This window comes from Gopherus evgoodei, chromosome 23 (genome assembly GCF_007399415.2).
Source record: "Gopherus evgoodei ecotype Sinaloan lineage chromosome 23, rGopEvg1_v1.p, whole genome shotgun sequence".
Taxonomy (NCBI): domain Eukaryota; kingdom Metazoa; phylum Chordata; order Testudines; family Testudinidae; genus Gopherus; species Gopherus evgoodei.
The window spans coordinates 9,752,282-9,772,896 of NC_044344.1; the positions used below are offsets into that span (position 1 = coordinate 9,752,282).

The 20,615-nt window shown below is 55.6% G+C and overlaps 1 protein-coding gene across 3 annotated transcripts in view; it reads right to left on the reverse strand.

The window, feature by feature from the left end:
• The window catches only part of MRC2 (mannose receptor C type 2), a 116,337-nt gene that overhangs the window by 54,634 nt on the left and 41,088 nt on the right, over positions 1–20,615 (reverse strand). For all 3 annotated transcript variants that reach the window (XR_003997593.1, XM_030541416.1, XM_030541415.1), the window contains exons 5-9: positions 18,631–18,744; positions 16,953–17,096; positions 13,643–13,831; positions 11,455–11,609; positions 10,358–10,471 (exon numbers count right to left, since the gene is read on the reverse strand). Coding sequence is in view for 2 of the 3 variants with exons in the window: in XM_030541416.1 (XP_030397276.1) it covers positions 10,358–10,471; positions 11,455–11,609; positions 13,643–13,831; positions 16,953–17,096; positions 18,631–18,744 (716 nt within the window). In the remaining variant the exon portion in view is untranslated. The remainder of the gene's footprint in view (positions 1–10,357; positions 10,472–11,454; positions 11,610–13,642; positions 13,832–16,952; positions 17,097–18,630; positions 18,745–20,615) is intronic.

Genomic DNA, 20,615 nt, shown 5'->3' on the forward strand with positions numbered 1-20,615 from the left:
TCAACCTTGGCACGACCCCTTCAGTGCCGGTCAGCTCACCTCCGGCTCTGACCCTGGGCTGCCCTGCTCGGTCTGTGGGCAGTGTGGGCTCCCTGCAAAGCCATTGGCCAGAGAGCCACCCTGCAGAACGAGGGACCTGCCGGCCACAGGCAAAATGACCCCACTGCTAAGACAAGACGGTTACTCACCTTTGTAACTGTTGTTCTTCGAGATGTGTTGCTCACATCCATTCCAGTTAGGTGTGCGCGCCGCGCGTGCACGTTCGTCGGAAACTTTTTTACCCTAGCAACTCCAGTGGGCCGGCAGGTCGCCCCCTAGAGTGGCGCCGCCATGGCGCTCTATATATACCCCTGCCGGCCCGCCCGCTCCTCAGTTCCTTCTTGCCGGCTACTCCGACAGTGGGGAAGGAGGGCGGGTGTGGAATGGATGTGAGCAACACATCTCGAAGAACAACAGTTACAAAGGTGAGTAACCGTCTTTTCTTCTTCGAGTGATTGCTCACATCCATTCCAGTTAGGTGACTCCCAAGCCATACCTAGGCGGTGGGGTCGGAGTGAGAAGTCGCGGCCCGGAGCACCGCAGTTCCGAAGGCCGCATCCTCCCTCGACTGCTGGACCAGGGCGTAGTGGGAAGCAAAAGTGTGGACCGATGACCAGGTCGCTGCCCGACAGATTTCCTGGATGGGCACACGGGCTAGGAAAGCCAGCGATGACGCCTGCGCCCTGGTAGAATGCGCAGTCACACGGCCCGCAGGGACATGGGCCAAGTCATAACAAGTCCTGATACAGGACGTAACCCAAGAGGATATCCTCTGGGAGGAGATAGGAAGACCTTTCATACGATCTGCTACCGCCACGAAAAGCTGGGGGGATTTTCGGAAGGGCTTAGTCCTGTCTATGTAGAACGCGAGAGCCCTACGGACATCCAGCGAGTGGAGCTGCTGCTCCCTGCCTGAGGAGTGAGGTTTTGGGAAAAAAACCGGAAGGAAAATCTCTTGGTTGACATGGAAGGCTGAGACCACCTTGGGCAGAAAAGCAGGGTGTGGTCTCAGCTGCACCTTGTCCTTGTGGAAGACCGTATATGGGGGGTCTACCACAAGAGCTCGGAGCTCCGACACCCGTCTAGCTGAGGTGACAGCCACTAGAAAGGCAGTTTTCCAAGAGAGGTAGAGCAGGGAGCAAGTAGCTAACGGCTCAAAGGGGGGCCCCATGAGTCGGGACAACACCAGGTTAAGATCCCAGGTGGGAGCAGGGGGACGGACGTTAGGGAATAGACGTTCCAGCCCTTTAAGGAATCTCGACACCGTCGGGTGGGAAAAAACGGAGCGACCGTCCGCACCCGGGTGAAAGGTGGAGATAGCAGCTAGGTGGACTCGCAACGACGATAAGGCCAGACCTTGCCCCTTGAGGGACAAAACGTAGTCTAATATTTCGGAAACCGAAACTTCCATAGGGCGGAGATTTCTCTCTACGCACCAACAGGAGAAGCGCTTCCATTTCGCTGAATACGTGGCTCTTGTGGACGGTTTCCTGCTGCTCAAGAGCACCTCTCTCACAGGCGTGGAGCATCGCAGCTCTGGGCCAGTCAGCCACGCAGGAGCCACGCCGCTAGGTGCAGCGACTGCAGGTCTGGGTGACAAAGGGTCCCGTGGTCCTGGGTAATCAGGTCCGGATGAAGGGGCAGGGGAACTGGGTCGGCTATGGCCAAGTCCAGCAGCATGGTGTACCAGTGCTGCCTGGGCCACGCCGGGGCTACCATGATCACGAGCGCCTTGTCCCTGCGCACCTTCAGGAGGACCTTGTGGACTAGAGGGAACGGGGGAAATGCATAGTACAGGTGGGTCGACCACCGGATGAGGAAGGCGTCCCCTATCGACCCCGGTTCCCTGCCCTGAAAGGAGCAGAATGCTGGGCACTTCCTGTTCCCCCTGGACGCAAAGAGGTCCACCCGGGGATAACCCCACCTCCGGAAAATGGAGAGAGCGACATCCGGGCGAAGGGACCACTCGTGCGACAGGAAGGATCTGCTCAGTCGATCTGCCAGAGTGTTCCGTACTCCAGGGAGGAAGGAAGCCCTGAGGTGAACGGAGCGGGCTACGCAAAAGTCCCAGAGACGTATCGCCTCGTGGCACAGGGAGGAGGACCTGGTGCCGCCCTGCTTGTTGATATAGTACATCGTCGTCGTGTTGTCCGTAAACACGGCGACACAACGACCCTGAAGTTGATGACAAAACGCTTGACAAGCAAGGCGGACCGCTCTCAACTCCCGTATGTTGATGTGGAGCCCCACCTCCTCCTGGGACCACAGGCCCTGTGTCCGCAGGGTCCCCAGGTGGGCCCCCCAGCCCAGATCTGAGGCATCCGTTGTCAGGGATACCGATGGCTGAGAGGGGTGAAAGGGAAGACCCGCACATAACACGGACTGGTCCAACCACCAGCCGAGAGAGTCCAAGACCTTCTGGGGGATTGTGACTAACATGTCTAAAGGTTGCCTTTGCGGCCTGTAACGGCTGATAAGCCACAGCTGGAGAGGCCTCATGTGGAGCCGAGCGTAGCCGGTCACAAAAGTGCACGCTGCCATGTGGCCTAACAGGGTTAGACATGTCCTTACTGACGTCAACGGGGCGGGGCTGACCGCAAACGCTGAACGATCGCCGCCATGGTCTGGAACCGTTGCAGAGGCAGCGAGGCCCTGCCCATCGTGGCGTCCAAGACCGCCCCGATAAATTCCACCTTTTGCGTGGGCCTCAGAGTGGATTTGTCTGTGTTTATCAAGAGGCCCAGACTTGCAAATACGGCGGTGATCAGGCGGACATGGCTGCTGACCTGCTGCTCCGACGTGCCCCGAATCAACCAGTCGTCCAGATAAGGGAACACGTGGACACGGTTGCGTCGAAGATGCGCCACGACAACTGCCATGCATTTTGTAAACACCCTTGGGGCCGTGGACAGGCCGAAAGGGAGGACTGCAAACTGATAATGAAGAGCCCCCACAACGAAGCGGAGAAAGCGTCTGTGGCGCGGCCAAATGGCAATATGAAAATACGCGTCCTGCATGTCGAGGGCGGCGTACCAGTCTCCCGGATCCAGGGATGGAATAATGGTCCCCAGGGATACCATGCGGAACTTCAACTTCACGAGGTATTTGTTGAGTTCTCGCAGGTCGAGGATAGGCCTGAGGCCCCCCTTGGCCTTGGGGATCAGAAAGTAGCGGGAATAAAACCCCTTGCCTTTCTCGTTTTCCGGAACCGCCTCTATGGCTCCTTTGCTGAGGAGCGTCTGCACCTCCTGTCGAAGGAATTGCTCGTGAGAGGGGTCCCTGAAGAGGGACGAGGAAGGAGGGCGGGAAGGAGGAAACGAAACAAACTGCAGGCGGTATCCCGTCTGCACCAGGTTTAAGACCCAGCGGTCCGATGTTATTTGGGACCACGCCGGGAGGAAAAACGAAAGGCGGTTTGAAAACGGGGGGAAAGGATCCATAGGGGAAACTGCTACAGCGCCCTCGGGCGCACCTTCAAAATGAAGGCTTAGGACCAGGCGGGGGTTTCGAGGAGCCTTGGTTCTGCCCCCCTTGGTTCCCAGACTGCCTGCGCCTGCCGTTCCTGCCGCGGCGCCTGTAAGGGTCCTGCCGCTGGCGGAACTGGGAAAACGGCCTACGGTACGGCTGCTGCTGTGGCCTAAAGGGTCTACGCTGCGTCACGGGGGTGTGCATCCCGAGGGACCGCGCAATGACCCGGTTGTCCTTCAGACTCTTGAGTCTGGGGTCTGTCTTTTCCGAAAACAGGCCCTGGCCTTCGAAAGGAAGGTCCTGTATCGTGTGCTGGAGCTCTGGCGGAAGGCCGGAAACCTGCAGCCAGGAGATGCGACGCATCGTAACTCCCGACGCGAGGGTACGGGCAGCCGAGTCCGCAGCGTCCAAGGATGCTTGTAAGGCCGTGCGCGCGACCTTTTTGCCCTCGTCCAGGATGGCCGTAAACTCCTGGCGAGCATCCTGTGGCAGCAGCTCTTTAAATTTGTCCACTGCCACCCAGGAGTTAAAAGCGTACCTGCTCAGCAGGGCCTGCTGATTAGAGACCCTGAGCTGCAGGGCCCCAGCCGAATATACCTTACGGCCAAGGAGGTCCATCCGCCTGGCCTCTCTGGATTTGGGGGCCGGAGCCTCCTGGCCGTGACGCTCCCTATCGTTCACCGACTGCACCACCAGTGAACCGGGAGTCGGGTGAACGTGCAAGTATTCATACCCCTTGGAAGGGGCCATGTACTTTCTCTCGACTCCTTTCGCTGTCGGAGGGATGGAGGCCGGGGACTGCCAGATAGTATTGGCATTGGCCTGAATGGTCCGTACAAAGGGCAGGGCGACCCTGGTGGGAGCATCCGAAGAGAGGATGGTAACAATCGGGTCCTCTATCTCCGAGACCTCCTCTGCCTGCAGACTCAGGTTTTGGGCCAACCGCCTGAGGAGGTCCTGGTGCGCCCTGAGATCCAGCGGGGGGGGACTGTTGGAGGAGGTACCCGCCACCGCCTCATCCGGGGAGGAGGATGAGGAGACCCCAGGCACGATAGTGTCCAACTGAGGGTCTTCCTCAGCCCTCGCCTCTACCTCCGGAGCCACAGCGGAGTCCTGCTGTTTGGACCCTTCCTCCGCCTCCGGGGAGGGAGGGGGGCGAGACAAGGAGGCTTCAGGGGCCCTACGCTCCGCATTCGCCGGTGTGGGAGGGAGCTGCTGGGGGCCCTGGGCCTGATGGTATGCCCAGGGTGTCCAGAATCCCCACTGTGGTGGGCCTTGGTCTTCCAGCGGCGGATCCCCGAAGAGCGCCGCCTGCCGGTCGGTGCCGAGCGCATACGCACTGTCCGCCTGCGAAGATACGGACGGCTGTCTCGAGGGCCACGGCGGGGCCGACCCCGGATGGTACGGGCCGGCGCGGGTCGGCACGGAGGATCGTCTCGGTGCCGGGGACCGGTGCCGGGAGTCGTATCGGTGCCGGGATCGGGACCGGGACCTGGATCTGTCACGGTGCCGGGATCCTGATCGGTACCGGGTGTCGCTTCGGTAGCGGGACCTGCCACCGGCTCGGTGCCGGGAGGTCGACCGGGACCTACCACCGGCTCGGCGCCGGGAGGTCGACCGAGACCGGGACCTGCCACCATCTCGGTGCCGGGATGTCGACCGGGACCTACCACCGGCTCGGCGCCGGGAGGTCGACCGAGACCGAGACCTGCCACCATCTCGGTGCCGGGAGGTCGACCGGGACCTACCACCGGCTCGGCGCCGGGAGGTCGACCGAGACCGGGACCTGCCACCAGCTCGGTGCCGGGAGGTCGACCGGTGCGGCGAGTAGCGATGGGACCTGCTCCTGGAGTCGCGGTGCCGGTGACGCCGACTGGAGCTTGACCGCGACCGTCTGGAGGTCGACCGTTGCCGCGAGTGCGACCGGTGCCGCTGAGGGGAGCGGTGCCGGGACTGCGAGCGGCGTCGGGATCTGGAGCGCCCAAGACGTCGGGACCTAGATGGCGAAGGACTGTCTCTGGGCGGCGCCGACATCATGGGCTTGCCCCTGGACACGACCCGCACCGGAGGTACCGGGGGTGGCAGCCGAGTGGGCTCCGTCAGGGCAATAAGGTCCCGAGCCGAGGCGAAGGTCTCCGGTGTTGATGGGACCACTATCTCAACCCCAGATCTCATGGGGGAGCTCGGCGGCACCGGACTCAACGGACCCGCCGGGCCCGGAGTCAACGGTGCTGACGGTGCCGGCGGTGCCGCGGCCGATGTCGAGGCCGGGCGCTCAAGCCGGGTCTGCCTGGCCGGAGTAGCAGACTTCGACGGCCTAGGCTGTGATTCCGGTGCCGGAGAAGGTCGGTGCCGAGGAGTCTTCTCGGTGCCGGAGCGATCCGGTGCCGGTGCCGAGACCACGGTCCGCGAAGTCGACGGGTCAAGTGCCGCCTCCATTAGGAGAGTTCGGAGCCTCTGATCTCTCTCCTTTTTTGTCCTCGGCTTGAAAGCCTTACAGATGCGGCACTTGTCAGACCTGTGCGATTCCCCGAGGCACTTCAGGCACGCTTCGTGGGGATCGCTGGTGGGCATGGGCTTCTTGCAGGCCGCACACTGCTTGAAGCCCGGCGAGACAGGCATGAGCCTGGCGCCGGGTGCCGGGAAGGGCTAAGCCCCCGGCCAAGAACTATTTAACACTATTGACTAAACTACTTACTTAACAACACTAATTAACAACTATATAGAACTAGAGATAAGCGATTGAAAACTAGGAGAGCTAGGGACGTGGAGGACAGCTATGCCGCGCTCCACAGTTCCAACGACCGACACGGCGGTAAGAAGGAACTGAGGAGCGGGCGGGCCGGCAGGGGTATATATAGAGCGCCATGGCGGCGCCACTCTAGGGGGCGACCTGCCGGCCCACTGGAGTTGCTAGGGTAAAAAAGTTTCCGACGAACGTGCACGCGCGGCGCGCACACCTAACTGGAATGGATGTGAGCAATCACTCGAAGAAGAAGCTTCAGTTTCCAATTCTGGCTGAAGGAATCTGGCAGCACTGCAATGCAATTCCCCTCCCCCCATGCACCACACCCCTTCTGTCCCCTTGCAAGCCAGCAGCCTGACTTGCCAAAGCCTCAACTCCAGGGAGGGACGCTTCCCATCTGCTGCCTCCCTAATCTCACCAGGACCTCAGTACGTCAAGGGGCCAGCTCCTTCCCCCCAGCCATGCTGGAGGGATTAGTGTGTCACTCCTGATGGCTGGCAGACTCTGGGAGTTCCCGCTGTGCCGCATGGCCTGCCAAGGCGCGTGGGATGGAGGGAAGAGAGGGAAGCGACGGGAAAGACACAGGGGAGGCAGCTGCTGCAGCAGCGTGAAGAAGGCCCGAGGCAGCTAATTGCTCTAGAACAAATGCTGCCCTGGAAACTGCTTTTAATCCTCCGTGCAGGATTTTTTATATTAAGCGGCGGTTTCATCAGCCCATTTGCAACCCTCCCCCACCCCCCCCCCAAGCTGCAGCAGCCTCGGTGCACACGGATCAAACACGATTATGGGCAAGCAGGAAGGAGCCCGAACCCTGCAGATATCAATACCAGATTCCGGCCCGTCGAGCCATCCTGAGCCGTGCTCCCCCTTGCAGGGCTCAGAGCCCAGGCAATGCCTCAACTGGAGGGGCTGCTCTGAAGTCAGCCTCCAACAGCGCTAGAGCATCTTTCCATGCCAGCCAACCAGCTGATCAGGAAGCATGGACCTCACAGCCCTACCAGGCCTCATCTGGGCCACCCCCCTGGCCAGCGCAGGAGCGTTCCCTGCATCCGTTTCAAGAGTTCTGCACAGCTCAGCGTTAAAACATCTCCAGCCATGGAGCTTCCACTGCTTCAACAGAGGGATCTGGCAGCTCATTAGTCCTCCATGCAGGAGAGGCTGGGTGTGATGTGGTCACGTCTCATACTCTAGCAGGAGCAAATGTCTGCATGGCACGACCCCATCTACGCCATGCACCGGAACTGGAACGGGACAGCTCTCATGTGCCAGCATGAGTCAAGCCCCGTCCTTTCTGCAAACCCCCAACAAATGAGGATTTACACCCATTTACAAACATTAACCCTTAAAGGGCCTAGAACTGGATGAGCGGAAGCTAGCGGAAATGCTACAGGATCTGGCGGATGGCCACAGCCAGCTGGTACGGAGACCCCAGTTACTGTTAGCAGCCTTAGTGCCGAAAGAGAGAGTGGGAGATAATTATACCTAGCTCTTATCTAGCACTTTTCACCTCTAGATCTCAAAGCCCTTTATAAAGGAAGTCAATAACATTATCCCCATATTACGGGTGGAGAAACTGAGACACACCCAAAGTCACCCACCAGGTCAGTGGCAGAGCCAGGAACAGACCCCTGGTCTCCCAAAGCCCAGACCAGTGCACTATCCACTAGGCAACACTGCCACCCCTTAAGGGCAACGGTGGTACAATATCCTAGGACAAATGCAGCGGCCTGACACATCCACTGCGAATGCAGCACCAGAGGAAGCTCCCAGCACCAGGGTATCAATGGACAACAAATGAAGAGTGGGGCCAGATTTCCAAGTGTGCACCCAACGCACGGAGCCCGCGTTAGCCATCTGAGCGGAGCGAGGTGCTTCTGTTCTGAAAACCTGGCCACCGTTCTGCACCTGGCCACTGGTGCAGAATCAGGAGCTGAGAGCCTGTTTGAAAATCAGGCCTCCGCCAGGGCGGGGCAGTGAGTGCTGCAGGAGAGCATCAGGGAAGGAGGCAGTGCAGTTTCTTCCCAGAAGGGGGGGGGGTCACTTAGCACAGCACGCCCATTAATGGTGCCCCCAAGCCCCTGAGCTCCGGAGTAACCGTAACCACTCGAACCTCATCCCATTCCCTTTGCGGCTGGTCCCACGTGCGCTGTCCCTCCTCCCCTGCTCTCCATCCCATCACGGGGCAGGGATGGGACACCTCTTTTCACTTCTCCTTTTGACACATCCAGGTCTATTTATGCCATCGGGGCTCCTTCGCAGCGTATGAAGGCACCTTTCAATTGCCCAGGGTAGCTGCTTTTTCCTAGCTTGAAACCCAGTCCTCCTGGCTTTCCAATCCTCTTGGGGCTGCCAAGCTGGGCAAGATGCCTCAGCAAAGGAACAGCCTTTCTGTGAATGGAGCCAGGGTTGGGGAGGGGACGACCAATCGTTTTGTTTGAAACGCAGGCCAACTTCAGGATGAGGGCGGGGGTGCACGTCTTACTGCAATTGGTTTGCCGGTCACTTGCTTTGACAGGGCTAATTGAAGCCTGCCTATGGCCCACACACCCTAAAATAACAGAGGGCACAGCCTCGCATTAACCACACTACGAGGGAACAGACGGAAGATGGGATTTATCCAGCTGGACTCAAACCTGCTCCCCCCTATTTGTGGATGGGAGCGGAGAGTGCTCAGTCTTTCGCAGGAGGCACTCTTCTCCTCCCTATCCAGGATCTAGTCATGTCACCTCGTCCCACTCGGTGGGAGCAGTGGGCCTGGTATTTCAGAGCTCCACCTCCCCCCTGATAAGACTACCAGCAAGCAGCCCCACTAGCCCCCTCTGCAGCAGACATCAGCAGCAGGGCCGAGTACTACCAGACCTGGGCCAGCCCGCAGCTGGACTGGAGACTCGGCATTGCACAGCTGGCCTGATGCAAGGGCGGATGCACGTCTGGACACTATGCAGCTGGACAGGACACAGCTGTCAGGAGCCACCTCCCCACAGGCCTTCAGCATGCTATCCCTGGATCTAGGAGCGCGGAGGGGGGGAAGGGCAGGGGTGGGGGGTTCTTCAATTCTTCACTCCTCCTTGTTCAGCTTTAACCTTCTCCTTTAGAGCCCCCTTCTGTAATTCCAGTACTTGGTCCCACCCGCCAGCCAGGTGACAGTCCCTGGGGCTGGACCCATCCGAGACACGTCAGAGTTACAGCTTTCCGACACCCTTCCCCTGCAGTCAGATAGGAAGTAAAGCTGTTTGCAGCAAAGCTCCAGGCAAAGCTGAGCCCCACACCAGCGGCTGGGATAAAAGAGCTCAGGAGGTAGCTGGCAGCTGCGCACACCTCACTCATGAAGTCTGTCTAGAGGCTGCACCTTAAGCCGCTGAGGCGAGCTGCCGGCTTGAGGGCTCATGGGCAACGAGCCGAGACGCCATGGCCCCACTGCTGTGCCTACAGATCCCACAGTGCAGCAGTGGGATAATTAGGAAGGAAGCTTTGTCCAAGGGGTTTAGCTTTTGCATCCCAAGGTCACGGGGGTCGAAGGGAGAGACCCAGTGTTTCACTGGCCCATTTGGGTTTCTTAAGTCCCTCCGTGGTCATAAAAAATGGAGATACCGTTCCTCCAAAGTATGGGTGCATCGCCATTGGCAAAGGATGGCTCAAATACGCCCCCACAGCCCGAGCCCAGGGGTCCTCTGGGATGACACAGGCAAACAGGATGCCTGCTCCAATCTGAGCCTGCCTGCCTGAAGCAAGCAACAGCTCCTTGGCTTGGTGATTCCAGTACCACATGGGATTCCTTCCTCTGGCAGCAAACACCCCCCCTACCCCTGGGCCAGTGTGAGGGGGTAGCAAACAGGGCAATTGCCTGGGGCTCCACGCCACAGGGGCTCCATGAATTGAAGTTACATCCTATCTACAGAGTCACTGTGGGTAAATGTCATGCGCCTGTTACAGTAATGTAATCTCTAAAAGTGGAAATAAATCGCACTAAAGCAGCGATTTTCAAACAGTGGGTGTGCACCCCCCTAGGGAGGAATATTCGTGGGGGGAGAGGGGGAGGTGATGCTGGGGGACTCAGGTGTCAGCCGTGGTCAGTGGAGCTTGGGCTGGCAGAGGCCCACTCACCTTCCTGCAGCCATGGTCCTCCTCCTCCTCCTCTCCCCGCTGGCTCACCCGGCCAGGCTTCTTACAGATGGAGGGCAGCGTCTGGTTACACGGGCTGTCGTTCCACCTCCCTTCCTGGAGAGGATGGCAAAGAGCAGGTCAGGCAAAGGGTGGATCACAGCAAATGCAGCTCTCAAAGGACCGGAGATGGGATATTTTCAGTGGCAAGCTTGGGTAAGTCCCACCGACCCTGTGCTTCCATCCCACGTTGCTCTACATTACCCCATCATTGTGGATCCCCCCTTCCCTTTATCTGTCCCCAGTACAGGGGCTGATCTTGCAGAGAACCTCTGGTTGGTTCAAATCCAGCTTAGGAGGGCAGTGGCTCCTGTTGTGTGGCCCGTGTGATAGGAGTTTGGTGGCACTCGGTCCGGTTCTCAGTGGGTCAGCTGCCCACGCATTACAATCACCACCAGAAAGGGCCCCCTTGTCAGCAGCCTCTGCAGGAAAAGGCAAGGAATGGGTCGGTCACGGAGACCACCCTCGTGGTCAGGTTTAGGGGACACTGGTGGCACACTGCTGTCTGTGCCACACTCTTACGATGGACAGAGAGAGCTCCAGTCTCCGGCGCTGTCAGCACAGAGCTCATACCCATCTATCTAGGCTCGGCGGGATTAGATTTTGACCAGTAAATGTCAGTAAACACTGATTTCACCAAGCGCACACAAACCAACCAAAAACTATTTCTATCAATTAGTAACTGAAATTTACAGATAGGCAAAGTAAGAAAAACGCTGCTTGGAAACTTACTGGGGTTTGATGTAAGGATATTTACAATGTACACTCTGACATGCGAGGTTGACAATTTGTGTTTTGATGGTTACAAAGCTTAACTTCTTGAATCTCAACCTCTACAGTCATTAAATAATTATTGTCTGACCCCCAAGTAATTTCCCGCAGCTGTAAAAATACTTAAAAATAAACATCGAGCTCTGTTGAGATTTAAAATATGTATAGATTGAATTCTGCCAAGCTCCAATTACTCCATTCCACCCCTGCGAATTGGGTAGGAAAGGTCCCACATCCTGTCCCGCTCCTCCTCCACGATCAGTCCTCACCGGTCCCCAGATGGTCACACAGTCCTCCAGGCTGTCTCGGAAGTTGTTGGGCTCAAAGGGGTGCCAGTACGTGAACCTCACCGGCGTCCCATCTGACCACTCAAAATTCATCTGCAGCTTGAGGTCGTTCAGGCCAATCCAGAGCTCCTCAACATCTGCCAAGCAGAAAGAGGAAGAGCAGGTCAGAGTCCAGCTCTGGCGTCTGGGGCGAACCTCACCCTACTGAAGCACAGTAGCACTTGGGCACAAAGAGAAAAGTCTGCCCTCTTTGAGCATTCATGGATGAGATGAGTTTCTCACAAGTTACAAGCCACATTGGCTGTGAGCTGCCTGGGACAGGGACTGGCTTCCTTGTTAGCTGTTTGTACAGCTTCTAGCACCATGGGGCTCTGATCCTCAACTGGGATTCTTAGGGGTTACAGATAAACAATAATGGTCAGAATTTCTGAGACATCCAAGGGAGTTAAGTGCCCAGTTTCCAGAGCCAAAGTTCTTTTAGGCTCCTTTGAAAATCCAAGCCAACGATAACAATATTACATGCAAGACAAATTCATTCAAAGAACATTAGGGTAGCAAAGTCAAACACTCAAAAGTTAAGCCATGACAGAATTAAGGCTGCCCATACAACCTTCATGTCGGCCCCTTTGTGCGTACTTCCAAGTCTCCTCTGCTATTGTAACCCATGCCAGCTAGATTAAAGCTAACACCAGTATGCCTGCCTGTGCAGCAATCACGCCTTTATTTGTGGGGGAGACATAGCCTGCATTACTTAGCTGCAATAGGACATTCAGACATGCCAATGGTGATTCAAAACTCTGCATTAAACTCATCCTTAGAGTAGATACATTGACTTGGGTTGGGAACACAGGACTCTGTTTGTACTCGACAAGAAGAGTACTTTCAAAAGTACACGCCTTGCCTTGGCTAATAATGAATAAATACGCTGCATGTCTGTTCTTGTGGGGAACGGTCTGAAAGTGCTTTACAAATGCTTCTCCGAGGTAGGTTATAGTATCACTGCACTCCATGAAAAGCAGCCACCTCTTGGATGGAACGTGGCGGCTATTTAACAGCGCACAGGAGCATTATTACAGAGCAAATTTAGGACAAAGATGTGTGGACTAAAACTGTATCTAACTGAAACTGTTGGGGGCAGCTTTCCCTAAGCAGGTACCCAATTTGGAATCAGTCAGGGCAATCTCTATTCTTAAAAGAGTGCCAGGAGATCTTTAATAACCACTAGTGGTCCTGGGCCTCAGTTTTACATCTCATGGAAACAATGCCATCACCAGAAGCACAGGGGGCCACCTTCCCACTGGGGCATTGAGTCAGTATCGACTCAAAGAGAATGGGGCCATTCCTTTTTATTCCTTATTGAAATTAATGTATGAAATGTCAGTGTCTGCCCCAGCAGATAAATGATGCACTTAATACATGTTAAGTGCTTCTTGTACTGTCTCTGAGATTCATAAGACGTCAGGGGATGATACTTTCTATAGCATTTTCCATCTACAGATCTCAACCTCATTCATAGACTGAATTAAACTACCTTCATAATCCCAGAGTCACAGAAGTATCCCCAACCCCATTTCACAGATGGGAAAACTGAGGTGGTGGGAGGGACTTATCCACAGCCACACAACAAGCCAGCATTAGAGCCAGGAACAGAGCCTATTATGGACCAGTTCATGATACCTCTACTCACTCCGAGTAGTACCTTCCTCCACTAGTAGCCTCACTGGAACCACTCCTGGTGCAAGGTATATTACAGAGAGGAAAGACTGTCCAGTACTTACAACACTCAGCAAATGCAGGTTTAAATCCCTGCTCCGGCCATGGCCTCCCTATGTGACCTTGGAGAAGTCACTTAGCCTCTGTGGGCCTCAGTTCTCCATCTGTACAATGGGGAGATTGGCTCTGCCCTGCCTCACTGGGGTGAATGCATTAGAGTGTGAGGGGCTGAGCTAGTCATGGGGGCTCTAGAAGTACCTTTGGTAGATATCCCACGTGGATGCAAACATGTAAAGGTCAATATGAACATGTATGCGCAGCATACCTGCAGGTACCGTGCCAGTGGAGATATGGGCTCCCCCCGCCACGCACATTCCAAAAGAACCTATCCACAGCTCTGACCCGAGTCCCTAGCGTGTCCCTAGGGGGACAGAGTGAAGATCTGCTTTAACCCTACCTTGCTTGACCTGTTTGGTGACAAACTCCAGCTCGGAGAGCGTGTGGATGCTCACCAGGTCCCCACCACCGCGCAAGCAGATCTTCTTCGCGTCTTGCCAGCTCTTCTTCTCGCCAACCAGCCGGTAGCAGCTGGACTGGAAGGGCTGCCAGGTAGGCTCACAATCAACCTTCACCTCCGACCAGGAGTCTGCAGGGACCCAGAGCAGACTGCTAAGGAGCCTTGTTGCTAACTCCGCGCACGGCCCCCTTCTAAGCCTGTTCTCCTCCACGGTGCCAGTGGCGTCCAGCCACGAGTGCAGGGTCTGTGTTAGGAGTAGCAGAGCCCCCAGGCAGCAGGAGGGTCTGGAAACACACCAGACCGGAGTTCCTCAGCCCTGTGGTTCTGCTGTCGAGGGACGGGAAGGGGAGTTGCATGGATCACTTATGAAGTGGCAACTGTTCCCTCAGCGATGGGCCAGATTCCATCTCCAACTAGCATGTTCTCAGCAATTCCCTCCTCCCCACGCTGCGAGCCCCACTGCCGTCCTCCCCGCAAGCAATCTGAGTGCTCCATGAATTCCCCTGGGGCTGCTGCACTCTGCAACTGGCATCTTTACACCAGAACCTGGATCAACTGACTTCACAACAGCTTCAGGTGGGCTTCCTGCAGTTTAAGAGCACTGAAGTTCTCCCTTCTTAAACCCCTTTTTCCTACCCCCACCAAGGGGGTGAAAATCTGTCAGCCCAGCTAACAGCCTGCAGGACAGTGGCGACTGAAAGCTACAGCCACGTGGCAGCTTTTTGCTGGACTATATGTAGGCCCCTGTCAAATCCACAGTCCATTTTGGTAAATGTCACGGTCACAGCATCTACAAAAAAAATCTTGAATTTTACGGTTTGAGATATTTAAATCTTAAATTTCACAGTGTTGTAACCGTGGGAGTCCTGACCCAAAAGAGGGTTGGGCGGGGGTTGAAAGGCTATTATAGGGAGCAAAGCGGTACTGCCACCCTTACTTCGGCACTGCCTTCAGAGCTGGGCGGCCGGACAGTGGCGGCTGCTGGGCAGGAACCCAGCTCTGAAGGCAGCGCTGTTGCCAGCAGCAGCAGAGAAGTAAGAGTAGCAATACTGTGGCCCCCCTACAATAGCCAGATTTCACGGGGGAGACCAGATTTCTCAGTCCATGATGCGTTTTTCACGGCCTGGAATTTGGTAGGGCTCTACCTATAGGCAATGAACATGGTGGGCTGCAATCCAGTTCTCAGTGGATGGATGTCCACATTGCATGAACTGCCACCACCACAATCAGCCTTGTCACATAACTTAGGTTGCTCTGTGTTTGCACAGCACCTAGCACACTGAGGTCCTAGTCCAAGACTGGGAGTCCTAGGGGCTATCACAGATCAAAAAGAATTGTTAAAATAGTAATAAAACAACAATAACATGCTGACAGCCCCCTCAGAAACAGCCAGAGAAAGGTCATGCTAGTAAGAAAAAATAAATCTCTTGAGAAAACAGATTTACTGAAGGGGGGAAAACACAAACAAACAAACACCCACTAGATGAATAAAACATAGAAAACGGAGTGTGAGGAGAAGAGCCAGACAGCATGGGGCATTGGCTGGTTTATTATTTCTGACACAGCACTATCAGGTAGAAGGTTGTCAGACACTGGCATTGGATGTTCAATATATTTCATGTTTGTTACAAAGCTGCCCTAGTGCAAGCTGTAGGAAAGCAGTGACAGATCAAGCAGCTGGCTTGGCACACATCTCAGCATGCCCACCCAGGTGGCAGGCCAGCAGCTTGGAGAATGCTTTCATCTCATCATAAGGCGGAGACGAGGCTGAAGTGCTGACCCGGGGGGGAGACCTGACCCACATGGAGCTGAGAAAGGAGTCACTCAAGATAACCATCAGCTACAAAGCAGAGGAATTTGCTCAATGATTTAGAGTGCCAGACACCAAAGAAGTCTTCTGACTGGACAGCAGTAATGTCACACCCTGAGCGATGATGCCCCCTCCTCCCCTTGGAATACGAGTAAAGTCCCATTTTGCCTCTTTTAATTTGCATTTCATAATTGCACCGACCATCTCTAGGCTGTACCGCTCTGGGGGGAGTTAGTTCTCTTCTTGTGTGGCTGAAAGGTAGGAGGCCACACACACCTGGGATGTGTAATCACCACCTTGCAGACAGAAGGCAGCGGAGATGAAAGGGGCCGGGAGGAAGGAGAGGAAACGACTCGCATTTCCATGGTGCACATTAGTTCTGGCAGTGTTCCCCACGAACTGTATCCATGGTGAGACAAGCTGAACCTGCAAGGTGATCAGCACCCTCCAACTCCAGTCATTTAAATGGGAGTTGGGGGGTTCAGCCCCTCTCAGGCTAGGTCTACACTGGGGCGGGGTGGGGAGTGTCGACCTAGGATACACAACTTCAGCGAATAGTGTAGCTGAAGTCGGCGCATCTTAGGTGGACTTACCTGGCTGCGAGGACGGCGGCGAGTTGACCACTGCCTCTCCCCAATTGACTCCGCTTCCGCCTCTTGCCATGGCGGAGTTCTGGAGTCGACGGCAGAGCGATCTGGGATCGATTTTATCGTGTCTACACTAGTTGTGACAGATCGATCCCTGATAGATCGATCACTACCTGCTGATCTGGCGGGTAGTGTAGACGTACCCTCAGTGTCAGGCCCTAAGGTCTTATGAAGGGATGGGGCGGATTCTCCACTGCTTTGCACTATGGGTCGTCACTGACACCTGCACAGGGTGATTCCAAACGGGGGCAAAACCATGTGATATTTTAATATATCCCAACTGCGGGAGAGGTGGGAAATAATCAAAAGAAACCAGTTTGGCAACTTCCGAGAGCTGCCTGGTTTGCGTGATGGGCAAAGGTTTCCACTGGCTACTGGGGCAGTTCTCGTTCCCTCTACAGGAGCTGATTGCTCATCTCTTGTCATAGGAAGAAACATGCAAGCCGCAGTGATAGACTCAATTCTGTACTTAGGGTTCTCAGTAAGTGGCCCCGGGAAGGGAAGAGTGGGAGAGACCAGACCCAAGCGGAGGTGCAAGGTGGTGCAGAATCAGGCCCCATCCCTGCCTAGGATCTTAGAGTCTCATATCCAGAGGTGCTGAGCACCCTCCCTTTCTTTTTTCCTCCTTTTAAAAAAACAAACCAACCAATACAGACATCTGTGCAGAGTGCGTCCAGGATTTAGGGGAGGGGGGTTTGTTTTGTTATCAAAGAAAGAAAAAGAAAAGCTGTGGGGGAGAAGGAAAAGCGAGAGATCTCTGGATACTGCAGTGCGGGCAGGCTCTCCAGCTCACCTGTCATGAACGGATCGGAGGTGGCATTGGGTTTCTTCTTGCAAACATACGGCAGTGCAATGCTGCAGTCCCTGTTCTGCCAGCCCCCCGAGGATTCCGTCCGGATCACTCCACAGTTTTCTTCGCTAGGATTGTCAGGCTGGTCTACAAGCAGGAGTTGGGGGTGGGAGGGGGAGTGAGAAGGGAGGAGAAAGGGTAGGGAAAATACGAGCATTAGAGCCCATCCCCTTTATGAATACACAGGAGTTCAAACAGAAACCAGAGCAGAGGAGCATGGTCCAGCTAGTGGACGCTGCCAGATGCTTCAAAAAAAGGAGTAAAACCCTATAATACTGCTTTTGGAGCAATACTATACAGCAGGGGAAATTTCTTCCTGACCTCAAACTGGTGATCAGCCTATGCCTTGAAGCATAAGCGCCTGGGGCTTCTAAAACCTCAGCTAGAGTACTGGCAGGTGCTATTCTCATTCCCTAAAACTTACTAGGGTCTGATTTTCTGAAGTGCTGAGCATCCACAACTAACTTTGAAGTCAGTATTGAAAATCCAGCCTCCTAAACTACCTCCCCCAATAATATCCTGCCACAGCAATTGCCACAGGCTAAATACAGGCAGAGAAAAGGAAGGAACAACTTTAAGACGTTGCCTTTAAAATTAATTGCCTGCCCCAGAGGGCTCGTCTCTTGGAATGCAGTAAACAGCAGTAGACAGCTGGCCTCTATTATACAGGACCATTCATTATTTTATATTCCATGACCAAAAGTTACATGAAGATGGAGTTTAGGCTGAGAGTTCGTATCAGTAACTTAGGGGTAAAGATCATTACAAGGATGCTGGAATTATCCCCAAACCAAGCCTTGTGAGCCCAGGAAATTCAGAGTTAACGTTATGTTTCAGAGAAATCCAAACACGGTGAGAGATGGAAATACAGTTAAGGCACCCGAACAGCCTTAACTCTGCCCAGCCATGCAATAAACCACAGCATTAGAAATTAAAGCATTTTAGTATTTTGTGGTCCCAGATTAGATTAAATTAATTTTTAAGATATTTATTTTCTAGACCCTGTTTTCCCCCTTTATGGCACTCGGGTGAAATCCTGAGCCTACCGCACTCCATGGCAAAACTCTCATTGAAGTCAATGAGCCAGGATTTCACCCCAGCATCAGGTTTCATGTGGCATGGAGTTCCATGGAACCATGGAGTCTCACCACAGCACATGGCCCAGACTTCTCTGGTGTCCAGTGGCACACAATTCCATGGCAGCTCCTGGCCCAGGCACACGGTTCCCTGGCATCCGGCAGCCCTGAGACCCGGTGCCTGGCATGGCCCCAATGTCCCCATTTCCACTCCATCCTCATGCATCATGTGGAGCAGAGAGAGGTGATGTAATTCCACAGACGGCAAAGTGCTGCTGCCACATATGCGCCAGCAAATGAGCCTGCCTGTTAAATCCTGCAGGATCCTGGACCATCTCTCCTTAGCCTTCTGGGGCAGGACTCTGGGATTTGCCACAACACAACAACAGAGGATCTCTATGATCCCCCCTATTCTGCTGTGCTACCCGTGGACAGCATCTACATCTGCCTTTGTCTCCCTCCTGCTGTGAGTTTGTCAGGACCTCACCCCACTGCAGGATGCTGCTCCCCATCTGAATCACCCTTTACCCCTCGGCCATACTTACCGCTCTCCCAGTTGAGGTACTTCAGGGGCGAGTTGTCTGACCATTGCCAGCCCCCGTTCATATCCAAGTCGTTGAGCCCGATCCAGAGGGTGGAGCTGTATCCTGTCAGCAGCCCTGGGACAGAGAGAGGACGCTGGCGTCAGACACCTCCTGCTCTGGGAAGGCCTCGCAAGTAATACAGCTCTAATCTAGCTGACACAACAGGGTCCCAGCATCATCTTACAAACACGGCTCCTTCCAGACCCGGGTCCACGGCATACAAACTGCCACTGCACCCGGGGCCGCTTACCCCCACCATCCGTGGGCAGCAGAGATGACAAAGACCAGAAGAGCCAAAGAGACCGAACTCCCTCATCAGCCTGAGGACCGGGTGGGTGAAACCAGCCCTCCTGCTACTGCCCTAGCTGTCTCTCTTCTGCCACTCACCGGGCGGCCAATCCAGAACCTTATCACTAAAAACACCACTCACGCTTCTTCCCTGCTCAGAGTGCTGACGACGCCAAGGGCCTCTTCCACGTAGCCGCCCACATGCATTAGGAAATACAACAGCTGCGGCCCACGCGCTAGCGGCACGGCTGCAGCCTGCCACTGGCTGTGTGCGCATCGCCTCTCCCCCACGGACTGCAGCAGGAGGGACACACGCACAGCTGCAGACAGAAGCTGCTCACAGGGTGGCAGTCACTCTGGTAGGATAATGGGGCATATCCGTATATCTGGGCAGCAAGCTCCCGTCTCGCTGGGTCACATAGACCCTCCAGGGAACCTGCCCGGCCTCACCTTGACGTGGTTTGCTAAACACCCATGTACCTCTAGAGGCTGCCACACACCTCGTTAGGCAAACGGGCATAGCCACCTTGGCAGGTTCTCCAGCTGCACAAACTGCTCTCTGCCAAGTTCCAAGCTACAGCCGCATCCTGCCACACCCACAGGTCCCTAAAGGGTCCCCCTTGCAAGGACCCACCCACTCACTCTTGGAAGGGGGTTAATATTGAGGTTAATGAGCATGGGCGACGGTAGCATAGGTAGGGGAAGGCTGTGCCTCTCCAAACAGCCTGGTGTGGCCTTGCCCATGCTCTGCCCCCAGATCCCCTCCTGCCTGCTTCCAGTTCCCTTCCTGCGCTCCTGTGGCAGAGAAGCTGGGGCAAGCAGGCGGGGGTGGGGGCGCACAAGGCCTGGGACTGGGGGCGCTGGGGCCATGTCGTGCTGCCCATCCGTCTGGCACCGGGACTGTGTTGTCTGCCTGGCGTGCCAGGGCTGGAGGTGCACGGGGAATAGGGGAGGACAGTAGCCATGGGAGGGGTGCACTCTGGGCTCTGGTGGGGGAGGGAGGGTGGAAGGGGGAGAGCGGGACCTCACCTCAGGCAGAGGGGTGAGGGCTAGCTGCCCCCAACAGTGTGTTCACTCGCTGCCCATGTTAGTGCTCTATGGAAGACTTCAGAGAAGAGCCGAAGAGCCCAGGGCAGCGCTAGCCAACAGCTCAATGGCAGGTTTATAAAGCATCTCCCATTCAGGCTTCCCAAAGCATCCGAGTCCAGCACACCACTCCCACCTCGTTCTAGAGCACCCACACCCAGCCAGCACCTGCCCGGCCTGGGGGACACCACCCCACTCAGAGCAGCGAGAACCCAGAAAAATCTCCTCCCACCTAGCAGACAATGAGCTGATTTGCCTTACAGCTCCATGCACTGTTTTGCAGCAAGCTGTAGGCGAACGTGCACAGCGATGCTATGGTGAGGGCACCAGGACGTGTTCCAGGAGAGGGTGCTGATGCACCTGCAGTGTTGAGAGGCCAGAGACGTCACTGCTGAATGGCCTGGCGGCCAGCGCAGAGGAGAGCCCCACACTGCCCCTGTCCATACAACGCTGGTGTTTGCTGAGGATGCCCTCACTGGGGCAAAGCTCGCCTACAAGGAGGCCAAGTGCCAGCAATAACTGGTACCTCCATATCCCCTGCCAAGGAGCCTGAACTAGGGCCCCCCATTCCA